Source organism: Tasmannia lanceolata, unplaced genomic scaffold, assembly GCF_043159265.1.
Source record: "Tasmannia lanceolata isolate RefF3 unplaced genomic scaffold, GAP_Taslan_0.1 ptg000029l, whole genome shotgun sequence".
NCBI lineage: Eukaryota > Viridiplantae > Streptophyta > Magnoliopsida > Canellales > Winteraceae > Tasmannia > Tasmannia lanceolata.
This window is the reverse complement of record NW_027518706.1, coordinates 10,234,879-10,253,536: the sequence shown is the minus strand read 5'-3', so window position 1 is coordinate 10,253,536 and position 18,658 is coordinate 10,234,879. Positions and strand designations below refer to the sequence as shown.

Genomic DNA, 18,658 nt, shown 5'->3' with positions numbered 1-18,658 from the left:
TCTATAGAAATAACAAGGCAAAGAGAAAGAAAGTCAATATACTAAAGAGAAAATGAGCACTTGGCATTTCGTTTTAGTTCATGGTGCTGGCCATGGATCTTGGGAATGGTATAAGGTAGCCACTCTTCTTCAGGATGCTAACCACAAGGTCTCATTCGTAAACTTGGAGGCTTCTGGCATAAATACAATCCAATTCAAAGATGTTATGTCATTCGAAGAATATACGAAACCATTGATGGAGTTCATGCGTGGTCTCAAACAAGAGAAGGTGATTCTTGTGGGCCATAGCTTCGGAGGTTTTAGCATCGCTAAGGCTATGGATAAGTTTCCTGAGAATGTATCCCTTGGTGTCTTTATCAACGCGTATATGCCGGATGCAACTCATCCTCCAGGTTATGTCCTTGATAAGGTAACATTGGTAAAAAAAAATGTGGGTATCTCACTGCGTGAATGATTTTTTTTCTATCTATAGTCTATCTAAAATAGAGAAATTATACGATGAATGAGCGGACAGCATCTTAAGAACTGTGCTGCTGTAGGATCAAATATCAAGGCGAGGATGATGAATATGAGCATGATCAAATATCAAGGCGAGGATGATGAATATGAGCATGTCCGCTCGATCATTCATCATATAATTTCCCACTAAAATATATGTTTTTCTTTCAATCGACATTCGCTTTCTTTCCATGGAAAATTTTTATGGGGAAACTTTTACCATTTTACACCTTATGTTTTGATAATGGTGGGCCCACCATTTTACACGTCCATGAGTGTACCCACCATCTGTAGCCAAATCCACGTGTTGGGTGGGGCCCACCATTTTCTCTCATCTTTTAATGCAATGGGTCCCAAGATCTCCACCCAAGCCCATGCATATGACGAGGCCCACCATTTTACACCTCATGTTTTGGTTGAGTGGGCCCCAATATTTCACAACCATGCATAGCATGGGCCAAGAATGCTAGTGATATTATATCCTTCTTTCTTAGAAAGTTAGGACTGGGGTGGGAGGTGTTTGCCGTGATGATTGTGGAGACGTGATTTGGGCATTCTCCTGTCCAATTGGTTTTTGTGATGCATCGGAAGCCGAAGTTAGGACTGCTTATCATGGTATTAAGAGGCTTAGCAGAGGCATATTGGATAAAGCTATTGTGGAGGGAGATTCTTTGAATGTGATTCGGTGGCTTAAGGGAGGGGTGGCTCCTCCTTGGAGATTCCTCAGAAGGTCGGCTAATGAAAAGGCAGATTTGCTTGCTCGGAAGGGGGGTTTCTGCCGAATTGCTAGAGTGGTTTGATTACGCCTTGAGGTTTATAGTGCATATCTGTATTTTTTTTCTCTCTTTCTTTTGTTTACTCTTTGTATTCTTGGGGTGGCTCATCTTGGGCTCCCGTTTTTATCTTATACAATATTGCCATTTCAAAAAAAAAAAGGTTATCTAACTAGAAGTCTCTTAACTTCTGAATGCAAGGCCAACGAGGGGGGCGCAGATTATGGGGACAGTACAATCATCCCACAATTAATCCCCTCCGGGCAAACTGGAATATTATTTGGCCCCAAATTCCTGAAAACAATGCTATATCAACTTTCACCTGAACAGGTATGACCCCTCACAATTAATTTTCACCTACGCAATTAACCTTCTTGCATGATTATATTTCCCTAACATTTCTTCTTTATTTTTTGGATGTCTAAAGGATTACACTTTGGCAAGAACCCTGATAAGAATGACATCATTTTTCCAAAAAGATCTTGAGAATGAACAACCTTATTCAGCTTATGGAGCGGTCAAAAGAGCTTTCATCAGGGGGAAAGAAGATAAATGTCTTGTGGAAAATTTCCAAATTTGGCAGATTGACAACTTTCCACCAAAGGAAGTGATAGTGCTTGAAAATACAGACCATGAAGCCATGTTCTCAAACCCCCAAGGCGTGTACAAGGCTTTGTTGGAGTTTGCAAAGAAATATGCTTGATTGTCTTTAGCTATTACTATGGTTAAGCTGCTTCTATGGTGTGTTTTGTGTGTGCTAAAAAGAGAGATATTCTCATATATAGGTTGATACTCAATATATGAGAAGATATATGTGTTTAAGAGTCTCTCTTTGTAGACGGAAGTGAATACTGGCGGTGTGGCTGCTGGCATGGTGTGTTTTCGTGTGCGCTAATGAAAGAGAAACTCTCCATGTTTCCGATAATCTATAATATAATAAAATGCGTTTCTTTCATTTGTCATTCGTTTTCTTTTTCTTGGAATTGTTTTGGAAACCTTTTTCCATTGAAAATTCTTATTAGACCTTTTAATGGTAGATTTTTTTCAAACAAATGCACCACATGGGTGGCACACATCATGTTACAACAGGTTTTATATGACGCCTGATCGTGAAGTTCAGTGTAGGCTGTACCGCCTTGCAAATTTGATCGGAGGGCATCCCACTTTTTAAAGAGGGTGCTATTGGATGAAATATCAAGGGCGGTGGTACTTCTGTTGTACCGCCTACACTGGCCATCATGTCTGTGCACCATATAAAATGATAAGCTGAGGCCCATCATTTTACACCCATGCTCTGTGATAGGGGGTAAAAATGACCACCCAATCGATAAGCTCCGCGTGTCACAAGGGTAGCAAAGTAACTCCCCACAGTCAACAAAAGACCCCTGCAGAAAGCGGTATTTACGACTCGTTGCTAGGGCTATTCATTCGGTTTAAACCGAACCGAATTCACCGAAAATAACCGAACCGAAATATTTTGGTTACTGAAAAAAGAAAACCGAAACCGAACCGAATTATTTGATAACCGAACTTGAACCGAAACCAAAAAATGAATTCGGTTGTTCGGTTAATTCGGTCATAACCGAATTATATGAGTGTAAAATTCTGGAATTTAAAATGGAAGTAGATGTGAGGGAAATAGGTTGCAGATGACTGATTTGGGTAAGAAATACAGGTTATAGAAACTCACTGGAAATAGGGGTGTCATCTTTGTGAAGGTTTCTTTCCACAGGTGCCTTTATGGACGATGGTCTGGACACACCAGAAACCTTAAGCTTCATCGGCAGGACTTTCGGCATCCTCGGGTGGGAGGCGTGCAAATAGCAGCCCCTTCGTCGGAGCCGGGCCCGTTCTCCCATATCTACCCCTCCCTTCCTGGTTTTTCACAAGGAAGATGACAATGGGATATTAGATATTTTGTAAATATCGCATGCCCTAATACTTTTGGGGCGCTGATATTTCCCCCCTGTAAACGGATAAAATCCCCCCCTTTAACGGTTTCTGTGAGAGTGGTTCACTGCTTTAGGATAAATTCACCCCTTTAACGTTTTTCTTTTACCTTTAAAACCTAACGAATAATGTTATGTGTGGGGGGGGGGGGGGGGGGGGTGGGATATCCATCAGAGGGGGGTGGAAATATCATTTCCCTAGTCTAGCAATTTTTTTTCCTTCTTGGAAATAGCAAAAGGTAAAATATCCTTCCTTTATGTCACGTCAGGTCTTTTCCCATTACTTGTGTTGGGAAAGGCTAAACAATTTTCTTTATTCACCCCCTTCTTTTACGCCGACTACACCACACTAGTTTGTCACGACTCTTTGCTCGATTGTGTTGTGGGTTGTCCCAAGTAAAAAGAGAGAGGTAAATATGGCTTTGGGTTGTCCACTTGTCCCAACTCCCAAGTAAAAAAAAAGAGGTAAAATGGTAAATATAGTGATAAACGAAAACAAAGTTCGGTTTTTGGGTTAACCGAAATTTTTGTTGGAACTAACCGAAACCGAATATAAAAAAAAAACCGAACCGAAAATAACAATTTCGGTTCGGTCGGTTCGGTTATTCAGTTTTACCCGAATAATGCACACCCCTACTCATTGCCATCCGCTCAAGGGTAAATATGGTAATCACACCATAAGGGAAGTTACTGATTAGCCCTATCACGCCTAACCACTATAAATAGGGGTAAAATCCAAAAGGTAAGGGACCCGATTCCCAAAACTTACTATTTGAGTTTGAGTTTTCGTTATTTGTTGATGTCACTGACTTAAGCATCGAAGGGCCTTCGTGGAGTATCCCCTCAGGGTTGGTCTTCTAACCGTTCTCTCGTGTGTATAGGATAAAGAACAAGGATAATCAGATCGTCCACTTGTCCATCGCCTCCAGCCCAGCCATAAACAGGTTTTGACCGCAACACTCTGCATGGATGAGGCCAACCATTTTACACCTCATGTTTTTCTATGGTAGGGCCACCATGATATACCATGTTTTGATGGCGTGGGGCCACCATCTCCACTCAAATCCATGCATATGGTGGGTGTTGCTGCCCAAAAATCTATAGGTTCTTTGTTACCCGGTAGCGGAGGCAAAAAGATAAAATAAAGAGGAAAAGAGCCATTTGATCACCGTCGTAGGGAATAGAATACTTCGATCACCTTCAAAGGGGATGAAATTTACTTCAATCGCATTGAAGTCAAGTTTCATAGAGCAAAACTGGAAAAATACTTTTGTTGGGGCTTATCCTAGCAACCCAAAAGTTCTCAAAGAAGAATTTAAAAGCCTAAAGGCTAATTTTCATTCAATAATTTAAAGAAATTAATTACAATGCTTTCATAATAACTATTTATAAGAAGAAGAAACTCTAAAAGATAACTTAAGACCTAAGCAACTAATTTCAGCCATCCATCTAACTTAACTTAAGTAAAAGCTAAAAACATGACTAAAATAACCCTATAGTAGAAATCCCGTAATAGAGGTGAATCACGTTCATAAATCCTCCAATCTAAGGAAAAGATAATGAGAAACAGTCTCGAATAAAGCATGCATGCATCACCTATAACTGCCCTAACGTATACATCCTTGTCTATCAAGGCCACAAACAAACAATTGAGTATGACCTAATGTAGGTACATCCAGCCGTTCGAAAGCTTCAAAGAAATGATCGAACAATTCGGACCCTCAGATCAACCGCCAAACCATCAAATCAAGAAATGGATTGTAGATCAACCCCAAAGCGTCATAAGAAATGGATTGTAGATCAACCCCAAGATATTGCCCGACCATTGTACCCACAAGCCGATCAACCTAGATTACTATGAGCTCAAGACTATGTGATCAAGGGTTCAGACTAATCATGTTATTTTATTAAAATTTTAGTTTAATTAGAATTTTTAGTTGGACATATTTCTAAGGAATTTGAGTTTTTTTTTTTTACAATAGTTTGGATTCGATAATTTCAGGTAGAGATATTTTAAGAATTTATCTTTATCTTTTGTTTCCTGATTTTAGATAAAAGACCGTGTTAGAGTACGAAAAATCCACCAAAGTCTATAAATACATGCATTGTAAGCCAAATTCATGGGCTTTATTGAATTTGGTGGAGAAAAGTCTTCTCTTTTATCTCTTCTCTTGGAGGAAGAACCGGTAGGTTTTTCCTTGGATACCTTCGTACGGGCACATCATCTACGAAGAATCTGTAAAAATTGCAATACAATTAGACATAAATCCAGCTCTCCTTAAGTACCCATATTATTATTGTTGCGGCAAGACCCCGCCGCTAATAATCCAGTTATCGGAGACTACTCGAACCAAACAATACCAAATAGCCTTCGGCAACCCATGGAATTAGCCCAAACAAGTATGTGCACAAATCAAGAGTGTATGGAAATAAAGAAAGAAAACAAGAGAGCAAGAGATACAAGAGATTTACGTGGTTCGACACTTTGGCCTACTCCACGGGCAATCCAGCAAGTAAACTTCACTATCAACAATGGGAAATTACAAACAAGGGTTAAAACCCTTACCTCTCCAACAATGGTGAAAACCCCACCAACACCCTCTTCTTACAGCTCAAGCAAAAACCCAACTCTCTCTTTACAATGTCTTCACAACCCAAAAACACTATAAAAGGAACCCCAATAACCTTGGATCAAGTTCTTGCAAAGGAAGAAGAAGAAGAAACCCTTGGAGAGAGAAAACCCTTTTCTAGTAGAGAAAAGCCCCAAATCCACTTCTTTAGAAGAAATTACCCAACTAAAGATAAAACCCTCTTTAGTAGACATAATAAACACATTCCAAGAATGCCCCTCCAAAAGAAAATATTACCAAGTGATTTTATATCACTATTCCAACAATTATAATATTATTAATTGGGATTTGCTAGGCAATTTCGTGGAAAGCCATTTCGCAGCTGACTTTTAAATAAGAGCAACCACATAGGCCCTCTTTTCAGCAAATTTTGTGTTATCCATTTAATTCATCTAAGGTGGCTTTTCCCTCATGCAAAAGACAACGACAAAATGGCTTTCCGCGAAATTGCCTACCAAATCCCTAATTATATTTATGGGATTTGCTAGGAACTTTTGAAGAAAGGCATTTCACCTCGGAGTAGTTAAATGAATAAGACAAAATCTGATGAAAAGTGAGCCTCTGTCGCTGTGGCTGCTCTCCAATGCAACAGCTAGCCGCGAAAATGCCTTTCTAAAGTCCATAGCAAATCCTTTCTACTAAATTAGGGAAATGATATATTCACCCCCCCTTTTTTGTACACGGACAGCTAGGGGTGCAAGTTTGGCCCTGTCCACCCTGAGCCCGAACAGGGTCAAGGCTGGATTTTCCAACCCTAAGGGCGGGCCAGGGTTCATTTTTTTAGACCCTGACTCAGGTCGAGTCGGGTTCTGGGTTAATGCCTCGGGTCATCCTGACCCGGCCCGACCCTAAGTTTTCTATTATAGAATTGAACCATATGTGCATGTTTCTTTTTCTAATGTTTTCTATTATCTTGGATTGATGTTTCTTTAGATTATTATTATTAATTGTCTCCGTTGCCCGTCATGTTGTTGAATTCATATTGTCTTATTTTGTTCCCTTTCTCTGTTTATTGATCATTTTGTTCTATATGATAAGTGGTTGCTTTATTTTTGGCACTCTTAACAGGTATTTGCACTAGGGTCAATTAGGGCAGGGGCCGGCCCTGCCCAATCAGGGCGGGCTAGGGCCAGCACTGAGCCCTGTAGGGCGGGCAATGGGTTGAGTTTTTTCGGCCCTGACTCAGGGTCAGGGCCGAGATAATGGGATCCAGGGTTGGGCTAGGGTTTTGAAAAACCCGACCCAACCCTGTTGCAGCCCTACAGACAGCCAACTCTAGTGTAGGTGGCAATCAGGCACGTCGAATCCCTTCCTACGTGAAGTAAATCAGCGGCTCCGCAGTCATAGGTACAATGGTACACCAAAAGTGGCCATGCCAAGTGAAAAAAAAGGTGGATATATCACTTTACATTATATTATTATAATGATTTTATTTTATTATGATTGTATGATATTATTATAATTTTCTTATATTATTATAAACCAAAATATGGCATGTGCTGTGAGTGAACATTATTCAAGCAAAAAATACTGGTTTTTTAATCAAATAATTTTTTGTATGACGTAAAAAGATGGCTACAACTTAAAAATGAAAGGTATTCAATAGCTTTAAAAAATCTATGCCTCTAAGGTATTTAATGTCTATTGGGAAATTTAAATTTATAAGATATTTAATTAGAAGGATTTGGATTAAAAAACTTACATTATCTCATTGGGGCTCCAAAATATTGCATATTTATGAAAATTTGCAGTTGGATCGAACCGGAGATGAAACTTCACGTCCCTTCCAATTATCCTCCCATCACCACTACCCCTTATGTACACATTGGTCTGCAACACATATGGTGTCCCAGGTGTCGTTCCAAGGAACTCGATGTCGATTTCGTCATGGTACCCTGGATGAGCTTCATTGTTCGAAAGCTGCAATTCCCAACACATGAACAAAACTTTGGGAGAAATTTCAATCCAATCTCTCTCTCTCTCTCTCTCTCTCTCTCTCTCTCTCTCTCTCTCTCTATATATATATATATATATATATATATATATATATATATATATATATATATATATATATATATATATATATATAGATAGATAGATAGAGAGAGAGAGAGAGAGTTTTCCAAAAGAAGTATGAGTGGTTATATTATTAATAAAATGACATAATTAAGAAGGTTTTACACACATAAAAAGCTGTTATCACTCCTGCGGTATAACCACTTTGGAGCTTAATCGATGTGCCAAAATACCCAGACTGGAATGGAAGAGTCGACTTGAAACCACTTCCTGTTTTTCAAAATTAAAGCCAGAAAAAAAAAAATCAGAAACCCACCATAAAAATTGAAGAGATGTTGTGAGTATTAAAATGGATTGAGATTGGTGACCTGAATTTCTGTCTAGCCAGATTGTTGTTGAGGACTGGTCTTGTGAGACAGTTTGATGCTGAGGACCCCAAAGATTAGTAAAACCTTGGTAGAATCCTAATGGCCTAAACATGGAACTAGGGTAGTATCCAGGTGAGGGCTGGGAATTGCTTGAAGGGAGTATGAGAAAAAGAAAAATGGAAAGAAGGAGAGCCATGAATAGGAAAGAAGGCTGAGAAACCATAGCAAAGGTAGAATGATTTTGTGCTTAAATGGAATGTGGGAGGACTGTAGGGGGGTATGAAAAAGAGTGGCATTACAGTTTGCTTAAATATGAAAATGGAAGGACCCACCATCATATAAATACAATAAGGAGGTTGATTTGGGCTTATTGGTTGAGACAAAACTTAATTATTGGACTATATGAGGTCATATTTTCTTGAGATTTGGGATTACTTGGGTATTCCCAAGATCTATCCAGATGTTGCTGGATCTTTGGAGCTTTGTGCCTTGGAAAAGAAAGGGTAAAATCTTATGGGAAGTTTGTTTGCTTGCTACTTGGTGGGTAGTATGAAAGGAGAGAAATGCTAGGGTGTTTTAGGGGGTATCCAAATCTCCTCATTATCTGTTTATGCGCATTATTGCGGTGGCTATAGCATGGACGAGATGTCATCCATCGTTTCGGTTTGTATCGGCTTATGATCTCTGGGAAGGTTGGCGAGAAGTGTGCTTTAGTAGTGAGAGGGCTAATATCATTGTCCATAGCTGGGAGCCACCTCCTAATGGGATGCTAAAATTGAACTTTGATGGTGCTTGTTTTGGGAATCCGGGTCTGGCCGGGGTGGGAGGCTTATGTCGGGAAGATAGTGGCAAGGTGCTTTGGGCCTTTTGCGGTCCGATTGGTGAGTGTAATGTTACGGAGGCGGAAGTTAAAGCGGCTTTTCAAGGACTAAAAACGATTAGGAGGGATAGTTTGAAGAACTTAATTATTGAAGGGCATTCTCTAAATGTGATCCGATGGTTGAAGGGTGGTGTAGTTCCTCCTTGGAGATTCTTGGCTCTTTTTGATGAAATGGAGGAAATAATCGCGGACTCAAATATTGAATTGAACCATGTTTGGAGATCCGCAAATGAGAAGGAGGATTTGTTGGCTAGGAGAGGGGTGGGGAGCGATTTTTTGAGATGGTTTGATCATCTTCCTCCTTGAGTTGTCCTCTTTTTTCTGTTTCTTTTTTCTTTTTGTATTCTTGGGTTTTCCCTTCTTGGGGCCCCCCCTTTTATTCAATATTATTCACCATTTCAAAAAAAAAATAAGGGATTCCATTAGTAGTAAGTAGTCAAGTTTTGAGTATAATTGTTTTTCTATGCTGACTTCATGACCATAAATTTTCATGGTAAGACATATTTATGTTTCTTTTCTTTCCTCCTTTCCTCCTTTCCTCCTTTTCATTTTCCTATTTTTCCTTTTCCATATATTAAGGGGCCGTTTGGATACACGGATTTTAGAATCTTGGATTTCCTCAAAATCGTGGATGGAAGATGAGAGGAGGAGTCCGTCCATCATTTTCTGATTTATCGCCCTTCTTTCCATGGAGCGAGGGAGTAAGAGATCGCCCCTGTTTCCAGGTTTTAAAAATCTCAGGGTGGGGGAGAGATTTCTAAAACCTGGATTTCTAACTTAAACCCTTCATCTGCAACCTACTTCCATTCTAAAATCCAGAATTTTAAACGGTTTTCAAACTAAATTCCAAGATTCTAAAATCCATGCATCCAAACGGCCCCTAAGGGTTTGTATGGGTATGCTAAAAAAATTTATGGGTTATTTTTTGTAAATTCCCTAACTTAACAATTATTGGACTCAAAATTAAGTCCATGTCCGTTATGGATTATGAAAACAAATTTGGACTCGAGAATTATTAGACTTAAAAGTAAGTGCATTTTTTAGTCCAATAATCAATTTTGGACTCTAAATCATTTTCAAAATCCAAAAAGAAATGTAATTTTCAGTTCAATAATCGGTTTTGGACTCAAAATAAATTCTCATGGCCTATCTTTTTACCTTACTAATCTATTCTTTTTGTCAAAGTATAAAAGATTAAATACTACCTTCCCCAACAGCTTAAGCTTTTGGAGTAATTGTTAAGTTTGTCATGGTATCAGAGCAAATGCCAGGGTTCAAACCTCCCAGATAGCAAAAATCCACATGCAATGGCCAAACCCAATTCCACTTGTAGGCCAACCCTAGAAAGAGGGGCCACACGTGAGATAGAGTGTTAAAGTATAAAAGATTAAGGAAAATGATATGGAGACCCAGAGCACAACCTAGGAGGGGACCTGCAATGAGAAAATGCCATGTGTTCAAAAAAGAAATTTACTTTTTATGATTTCCCTAAACTTAAGGGAAATCTCAGGTCACTTGTGATGATGCGGCGTCAATCAATTTGTTATGTCCCCTTTTAGGTCCTACTCTCGGTTTGTCTAGCATTACTCTAAGATTAAATACTGCCTTCTCCAACGGCTTAAGCTTTGGGCTCCACAAACTTAATAAGCAATCAATGAAAAATTATATGGTGTGGCCGTATAAACCCGTATTTTTCAAAAAGTACAGTACAGCCACTCCATAAGATGATTCAAACCGCGCATTTGTTGGTCCACAACGTAAATAGGTTGTGACCCAAAAATAACTTCCATAGTATGAACCTAACCCTCCATATTTTTTCAAAAAGTACATTATGGCCCTCTCCGTTGGATGATCTAAAGTTCTAAACCATCCATTTGTTGTGCAACAACGCAAATACATTGTGCCCAAAAATCATTTCTCTCGGACGATCCTAACCCTCCTATGTGTAGAAGTCTCCATAATCTTCACTCCTTCTATCAAGATAACCCTCAATAGATCGGGTGTTAGGATCATCCTATGGAAATGATTTTTGCGACACGGCCTATTTACGTTGTGACCTCACAAATGGACAGTTTGGATCATCCTATAGAGTGGGCCAAACCATTCTTTTTTGAAAAATATGGGTTTACCGCCTCACATAGTCTATAATATATATGTCATCTACAATATCAAGTGATGGTTTTCTTAAATAAAAGATTGGAGAAAATTAGTGTTTAGTGTCGGCTACTGACGTTGAAGGGGCCGAATTTATCAACAATATAAGATGCCTCAAAGGACGTTTATGTACATCTAAATGCCAAAAGTCTTCTAATGTAGGCCAGCAGTTAATGTGTTTGAATGATCGATGGACACTGATGTAGGACATTAGGATTTCAGGTAATACTAGAATTTAGTATTTGATATTAGGAAAATGTTATCAGCACTCCCGTATTTTGATGTTCACACTCCTCACTTTATTAAAAAGTACGGTATGGCCCGCACCTATGCCCGCACCATAGGATGATCCAAACCATCCATTAGATGGGCCACAGCCTAAATAGGCTGTGCTGATAACATTTCCCTAGTTATTATACAGGAGGATATACTAGTTTTTCTAGAGTGATGTTTCTCTAGTTGTTAGGATTTTAGTAGAATAGAGGACAATTTAATGTGGGTTAAGCATGCCAGAAAAGAGTGTAAAGAATGATAATTGAAAACATGGTGAAGAGGAGTCTAAGTGCTAAAGTTTCCATATGTACGTTATGAGAAGTAGAATAGAGGACAATAATCAAGAGTCCATATCTAAACAAAGGTAGTTACAAATGTGCAATCCATAGTTCTTATAGGTCAAAGTTCAGAATAGAAAACATTCAGGGGTCATAGGGGTGAAATTCTTATAAAACTTCTGGTCATAAACACACACACATATTGAAGTTTGAAATTAAAAATCTGAGATATCGTCCATGCATGCCCGAGGATATGGCACGACACGCATGTTGACATGTAGTTTATCTTCTTTTTTTTAATGCTAACTGTAGTTTATCTTTATCAAAAGCATTTTCAAGTTCTCCCACCTTCGCTGCAAGTTCTCCATTAAATAACTTATCGTTAGATGAGGCTCATTAGCAGACCGAAAATAACTTGGGTAGAAACAGTGAGGAAAGATTTGATGCCTAGGAACATAACAGAGAACATGATACTAACTAAAAAAATCTCATTCCAATTAATCAAATCAAATGAATGAGGTCTACACGTCCTCTCTCTTGTTGAAGCTCTCCTTCATATTCATTCAACATTGTTATTGCGTTCCCCAAATAGTAACTGAAAAACAAACTAAAAGTAGGTAAAACAACAGCAGGATCCGATCGAATTTGGAACACACACTATATGGCCCTGTTTGAATTGCAGGAATTTTCAGGAAAAGTTTGGAAAGGAAAATTATTCTGTAATTTCCTACTTTTTTTTACAGACAATAAAAGATAACTTGAAGCAGCACTAATTAATTTTAACTCAGAGGGACCTTCAAGTTATTATAATATCCTTCTAAATTAAGAATATCATTTCCCTCTAAATTGTGGAAAAAGAAAATTTTCCGCCGTAAATGTTTTTCTTGCCATCCAAAGGCCTAAGCATCAAGAAAAGAAGGTACAGAATTTAGTTGTACTAATAAGGCTCTAGAAAAATACAAACGGAGATACTGTTAATGTTTATGAGAAATACATTTCACTAAATTTTGATGAAGAAATTAAGAAAGCCCTTACAAACCACAATCTCCACACTAGAATCCACATCTGAAATCTATTGAAAAATCCAAGAGGAGGACTAGAGGCCTTGCCTTGGACATAACATGGGATAGCACAATACAAGAACACAGCAATCAGAGAACAACTCTTGCACAAATTACAAGGAAACAATGCTTAAAAGTTAAAACCTCCACAAAAAAGCCTTTAGTACTAAACTGAAAATAGAAGCAATCACTAAGCAACAATCCTCTGCCAACCTGAAGGAACATACCGAAACTAGCATAGACCTCTTCAACAAGCCTTTAGAAAATCCTCCTAATTGTAGCCAAACAGGGAGAAGAACAATTGCAAACAGCAAGGGAAGGAGGGTCCCAGAAGTAGGCTTTGGTTTACTTGATTTCACATCTTGAAAGCAAGAGACAACCACCTATATATTAGAAAGGAAAACAAAATAGTGGACACAAGAGAAATGGAAACAGATAAACAATATAACAGGATCCACTCACAAAAATGACATAAAAGAAGAGATTTTATCTTTATGAAAATAATCCCTCATTTACAAACTATAGTGTCTATTAAAAGCCATGAAAAGGTCAAAATGTTAACGGAAGGAGGCATTTGTTGTATATTATCATTAATTATTTGGTGTAGTTAGATAGATGAAGGAAAGAAAGAAAGTGCAAGGACAGTGGTTATTAAAAGATAAAAGAGGGGATGAGGAAATAACGAACCTTGCAGTGGCCTCATTCAATAGTGATATGCGGTACATGGGCTATCTTGTGCCAATCCTCTCCTCTCTCCCTTTTGCATCGTCTCCTCAAATTTGGACAATCCCTAATATACAGTCTTTGGAGTGCGGTGAGGCGTTGTAGTCCGGCAGGCAATGACATCATATTATAACAATGTTTGATGGTCAAAGATCGAAGCGATGTGAGCTTTTCGACCCACTCTGGCAAATTCTGCATGATCGGACAGTAGTCAATGGTTAGGTCTTGCAGTGTGGTGACATGTTGTAGCCCATCTGGCAATGCTTCCATCTTCTTACACCAGCTGATTTCCAGATTTTGGAGGGCAGTGAGGTACTGCAAGTCATCCAAGAAAGACACGAGCATATCACCGCCAGAGATAACCAATGATTGCAAGTCATCCGGCAAAGAAACGCTTTCAATAAACAATGAGTGAAGAGATTTCAAGCCCCTCAGTACCCCTTCCTCGGTCAAGTATATTAGACTTCTACACCATTTAATCTCCAACTTTTCGAGAGATGTGAGGTTTCGCAGTCCCTCCGGCAAAGACACCAGCCCATCACAACCCACAATGATCAATGACTTGAGAGCAACGAAATTGTCCAGCACCCTAGAAAGACTCCTCAACTTGTTGCAATACCAAATTTCTAAATGTTGGAGTGAATCACCGTGTCGTAGAAAGCTTTCTGGAAAGGATGACATCTCATCAAGCTGATAAATACGAAGGGAGGTAAGATGCAGAAAACATGGCAGGGTGATCAACTTTGAGCAGTAATCAATCTCCAATTCATCAAGGCAAGGAAAAGCTTCTCCTTTCTCCACTGATGCCCACCTCTCTAAATTATGCATATGACATAGCGATAGTCTTTTCAAAGATGGAAATGAAAATCCATTCAATGTGTTGTTACCGTAAAACTTTTTGTTGATTTGCTTTACTGCATCCATTCCTCCTATCTCAAGATTCTTGAGTGAGGGAAGCTGCCCTAGTGGTGGGAGATTACGGAGCCTCAAACAGCCTTGCAATTTCAATGTTTGCAAATTTTTTAGGTAGATAATCGATTCAGGTAGAGTTTCGATGTTAGTATCGGAGAGGCTGAGGTACCTTAGCTGTCTCAAGTTGCATATTGAATGTGGGTTAACATCATGTCTTCTTAGATCTAGGCATCGCAAGTATCTAAATTTCTCGATGTCTCTAAGGATCAAGTTTTCCTGGATACTGTATTGAAATTCAAAGCCCAATATCATTGTTCGTATGGCTTTGGCCTTATATATGCTCGGACATTCTGATAATGAATAGACATATCGAGTCGACGGAGGGATTTTATCAGTTTTTTTCTGAATCCACGATATAACACTTGTTCGCAATTACAGACACACTGGAAATTAGGGATTTCGTTGTTGCTAACTTGGCTGATGTTTCTTCTGGGTTGTTTCCATGGGAGCATAAGAGGTCTCTGTAACAATTACAACCAATTAATACGACCATTCTTTCTTTCTTTTTTGGGGGTTTTGCAAATGAAGTCCTCAACTATGCTTTGTTTCCAAAAGCAATCTTTCTAGTTTGAGAGAATTTTGCAAATCGGGTCATGGCATCCATTTGTGTCCAAAATACCATAGTATATTTATTTTACTCACAAACGACCAAAATGTCCTTATCTATGAAAAGATGAAAATTACCTTGTAAAAGACTAAAGTATTCGTGATGCCTAGTGATGTGTTTTGATAGGGTGAGTCGCACCAACTTGATTCAAACCCATGCATTCTAGTGGGGGCCACCGTTTTGTCCTGTGTTTAAATGGGGTAGGTCCCATGATCTCCATAGGAGCTCATGTGTATGGTGGGGCCCACAATTCTGCACTCCATGTTTGATGGGTGGGGCCATTGATCTTCGATAGATTTTTCCAGTAGTAGTTGTAGGTACTATTGCATGTAACGTAGGCCTAGTAGTTCTAGAACCGTTAATGATTGGTGAACCAGCAGATTCATTTGCAATGCCTTTGGAAATATTTCCTGAATGGTACTTCATCAAAACTTATCAGTGACTGTCATAGGTATTTTGGTCTTTTAACAAGGTACACATATAAGGACATTTTGGTCTTTTTAACATGTAAAAAAAAAAAAAAAAAAAACCAACCATGTGTATTTTGTTTACAAGATTACTTGACATGATTTGCAAAATTCACTCAAACGTGATGACTCTACTTGCAAATTGTCAAACTAGAAGACTCTTATAGCAAATAAAGCAAAGTAGAAGACTTTGCAAAATCCCTTAAAATTATCAGAAAAGGGGAGATTGAGGGCGAGCTGCACGCGAAAATAGTGCAATGTGTAAGAGACTTCGGCTCAGTAGTTAGAGAAGGAAGAGACGAGGGAGTCTCAAGAGAAATGACTAACAAAATCCTAAAAAAGAAAAAGTTTGAAAAAAATGCACATGACTTAGTTTTACTAAAGTACTCTTGAAATAATACTTAGGATTATAAAAAAAAATTGGAGGATAGTAAAATTGGATTTAGGACTGTCCCACGGATTTTTGTTAGTTGTTTGTATCAGATGGAAAATAATTTTGGAACCTATGATAGGGATTCAAAAAATATTTTAGGTCCTGTCCGATTTTCCAGCAGATTGAAGTGATGTGAGCTTTTCGACCCACTCTGCCAATGATGCCAACTCATCACAACTACTAATTTCCAGTGTTTTTAGGGCAGTAAGGTACCGCAAGTCATACGGCAAAGAAACCATCTTTTTACAGCCAACAATCTCCAATGACTCAAGAGATTTCAAACGCCGCCCATCTAGCGATGATGCCAACTCATCACAACCACCAATTTTTAAGTTTTTTTAGGGCAGTAAGGTACCGCAAGTCATCCGGCAAAGAAACCATCTTTTTACAGCTGTCAATAACCAATGATTGAAGAGATTTCAAGCCCCTTACTACCCCTTCCTCCTCGGGTAATGATGCCAGGTTTTCACTCCCTATAATCTTTAACTTTTCGAGAGATGTGAGGTTTCGCAATCCCTCCGGCAAAGACACCAGCTCCTTACAATGCCAAATGATCAATGACTCGAGAGCAACGAAATTGTCGAGCTCCCTAGGAAGACTCCTCAACTTGTTGCAATTCCAAATTGTTAAATGTTGAAGGGAGGTAAGATGCAGAAAACATGGCAGGGTGATCAACTTTGGGCAGCGTTCAATCCTCAATTCATCGAGGCAAGGAAATGCTCCTCCTTCCTCCACTGATGCCCACATCTCTAAATTTTCCATATCCCATAGCAATAGGCTTTTCAAAGATGGAAAGGAAAATCCATTCAATGTGCTATTACCGTAAAACTCATTGTTGATCTGCTTCAATGCAGACATTCCAGATGTCACAAGATTCTTGAGCGAGGGAAGTTGGCCAAGTGGTGGGAGATTTTCACATCTCCGGCAATTTGAAAGAGAAACATTAACTAGATTTGTGAGCAATGAATTCTGTATCCATCCTGGAAATCGAATACCCTCATAGTCTCTTATCTGCAAATATTTCAAATTACCGTGTGGCTCAAGGCCTTCTGACACTTCTTCATGCATCTCAACATCACCATCATCATCCCCCCATGATAACTCCAATTCTCTGAGGTCTTTCTTGCTTTTCAAGTTGGCTTGTTTCGCATCACTTGCATTTCTCACAAGGCTAAGTTGTTTTATTGAAAGTTCTCCTCTAAGGTTTAAATTGCTCAACTCACTGAGGCGGCGTCCTTCCTCGTCACCCACAATGAAAATGGATAGCGTCTGGAGGCAGCTCAGCTCCCCAATCCCAATGGGCACACAAGTTAATGACCTACAACCATAAGTGTCTACATGTCTGAGGCTCCTCATTTTTCTCATGTCCTTGGGTAAATTGCAGAGGTTGTAACATTGTCTCAGTTTCAATGTTTGCAAATTTTGTAGCTTGGTAATCGATTCAGGTAATGTTTCAATGTGATAATTATCGGAGAGGTTGAGGTTTCTTAGCTGTTTCAAATTGCATATTGAATGTGGGATCTCACTACAACGAACTACACTAAGATCTAGGCATCGCAAGTATCTAAGTTTCTTGATGTTGCTAGGGACAGAATTATAATAAACATCGCCCAATAGTATTGTTCGTATGGTTTTGGCCTCGTACAACCTCTGCTCTTCTAATAGTGAATCCAAATGAGAATAGACATATCGGGTCGATGTAGGAATATCTACAATTTTTTCCCGATCCACGATATAACACTTGTTCCCAATAACAGACTGTGCAAGATCGTGCACCAAATCATGCATTTTGCAACTTGTTATATTTCCAGCATCGTCTTTTTCTATGTCTTGGAAGAAAGACCTCCATAATAAATCATTGAAAATCTCATTTCCAATGTCTTCCAACTCCATTCCTACCTTAGGGGTAACAAAGCCATTAGCTATCCACATAAGAATAAGTAGTTCTTTCTCAATGGTAAAGCCTTTAGGGAATACAGAACAAAACGAAAAGCATTGCCGTAGATGAGATGGCAAATTAATATAGCTCAATATTAGAGCCGGCAAAATTTCATTTTCTCCTAGTTCCCATATCTGACTGTCTCTTACCCACTCCCACCGTGCTTCCTGTATGCCACGCAGGAGTCTTCCTAATGCCTTTGCTGCTAATGGCACACCCCCACATTTTTTGACAATCTGTTCACCAATTGGAACCAAATTTTGATGCTCTTCACTTCTCCCTGATCCAAATGTTTGACGTTCAAACAGAGACCAACAATCACTGAATGATAAACCAGTCAAGTGGAGGAGGGATCCATGAAGCCCACCCATCATCGATGCAACCGTTTCTTTACGAGTAGTCACAATGATTTTGCTCCCTTTAACGTTACATTTTAAGATTTGCTTCAGATTATCCCACTTTCCTCCATCTTCGTTCCATACGTCATCAAGTACAAGCAAAAATCTCTTCTCACATATTATATTTTGTAGTTTTTTTCACATCTCCTCTAACTGTGTAACATCTGTTTTACTTCCAGTTGCAGATTCTAAAATTTTTTTTACAATTCCATTAACATGAAAATCTTGAGACACATAAA

The 18,658-nt window shown here is 39.0% G+C and overlaps 4 protein-coding genes across 4 annotated transcripts; 2 read left to right on the top strand and 2 right to left on the bottom strand.

Moving 5' to 3' along the window:
• On the top strand, window positions 1-2,233 carry LOC143859332 (salicylic acid-binding protein 2-like). Its single transcript, XM_077370054.1, has 3 exons — window positions 1-409; window positions 1,473-1,601; window positions 1,699-2,233. Exons 1-3 carry the CDS (start codon window positions 53-55, stop codon window positions 1,972-1,974), a joined length of 762 nt encoding a protein of 253 aa, XP_077226169.1. The 5' UTR covers window positions 1-52; the 3' UTR covers window positions 1,975-2,233.
• A 3,114-nt stretch (window positions 2,234-5,347) lies between these two features.
• LOC143859036 (putative xyloglucan endotransglucosylase/hydrolase protein 32) lies at window positions 5,348-8,491 on the bottom strand. Its single transcript, XM_077369709.1, has 4 exons — window positions 8,235-8,491; window positions 8,036-8,136; window positions 7,553-7,770; window positions 5,348-5,456 (listed from the first exon to the last, which is right to left on the bottom strand). Exons 1-4 carry the CDS (start codon window positions 8,455-8,457, stop codon window positions 5,348-5,350), a joined length of 651 nt encoding a protein of 216 aa, XP_077225824.1. The 5' UTR covers window positions 8,458-8,491.
• A 353-nt stretch (window positions 8,492-8,844) lies between these two features.
• On the top strand, window positions 8,845-9,420 carry LOC143859035 (uncharacterized). Its single transcript, XM_077369708.1, has one exon. It carries the CDS (start codon window positions 8,845-8,847, stop codon window positions 9,418-9,420), a length of 576 nt encoding a protein of 191 aa, XP_077225823.1.
• A 6,974-nt stretch (window positions 9,421-16,394) lies between these two features.
• LOC143859034 (putative disease resistance protein RGA1) lies at window positions 16,395-18,392 on the bottom strand. The gene has a single exon (XM_077369707.1). It carries the CDS (start codon window positions 18,390-18,392, stop codon window positions 16,395-16,397), a length of 1,998 nt encoding a protein of 665 aa, XP_077225822.1.
• Window positions 18,393-18,658: the final 266 nt, after the last annotated feature.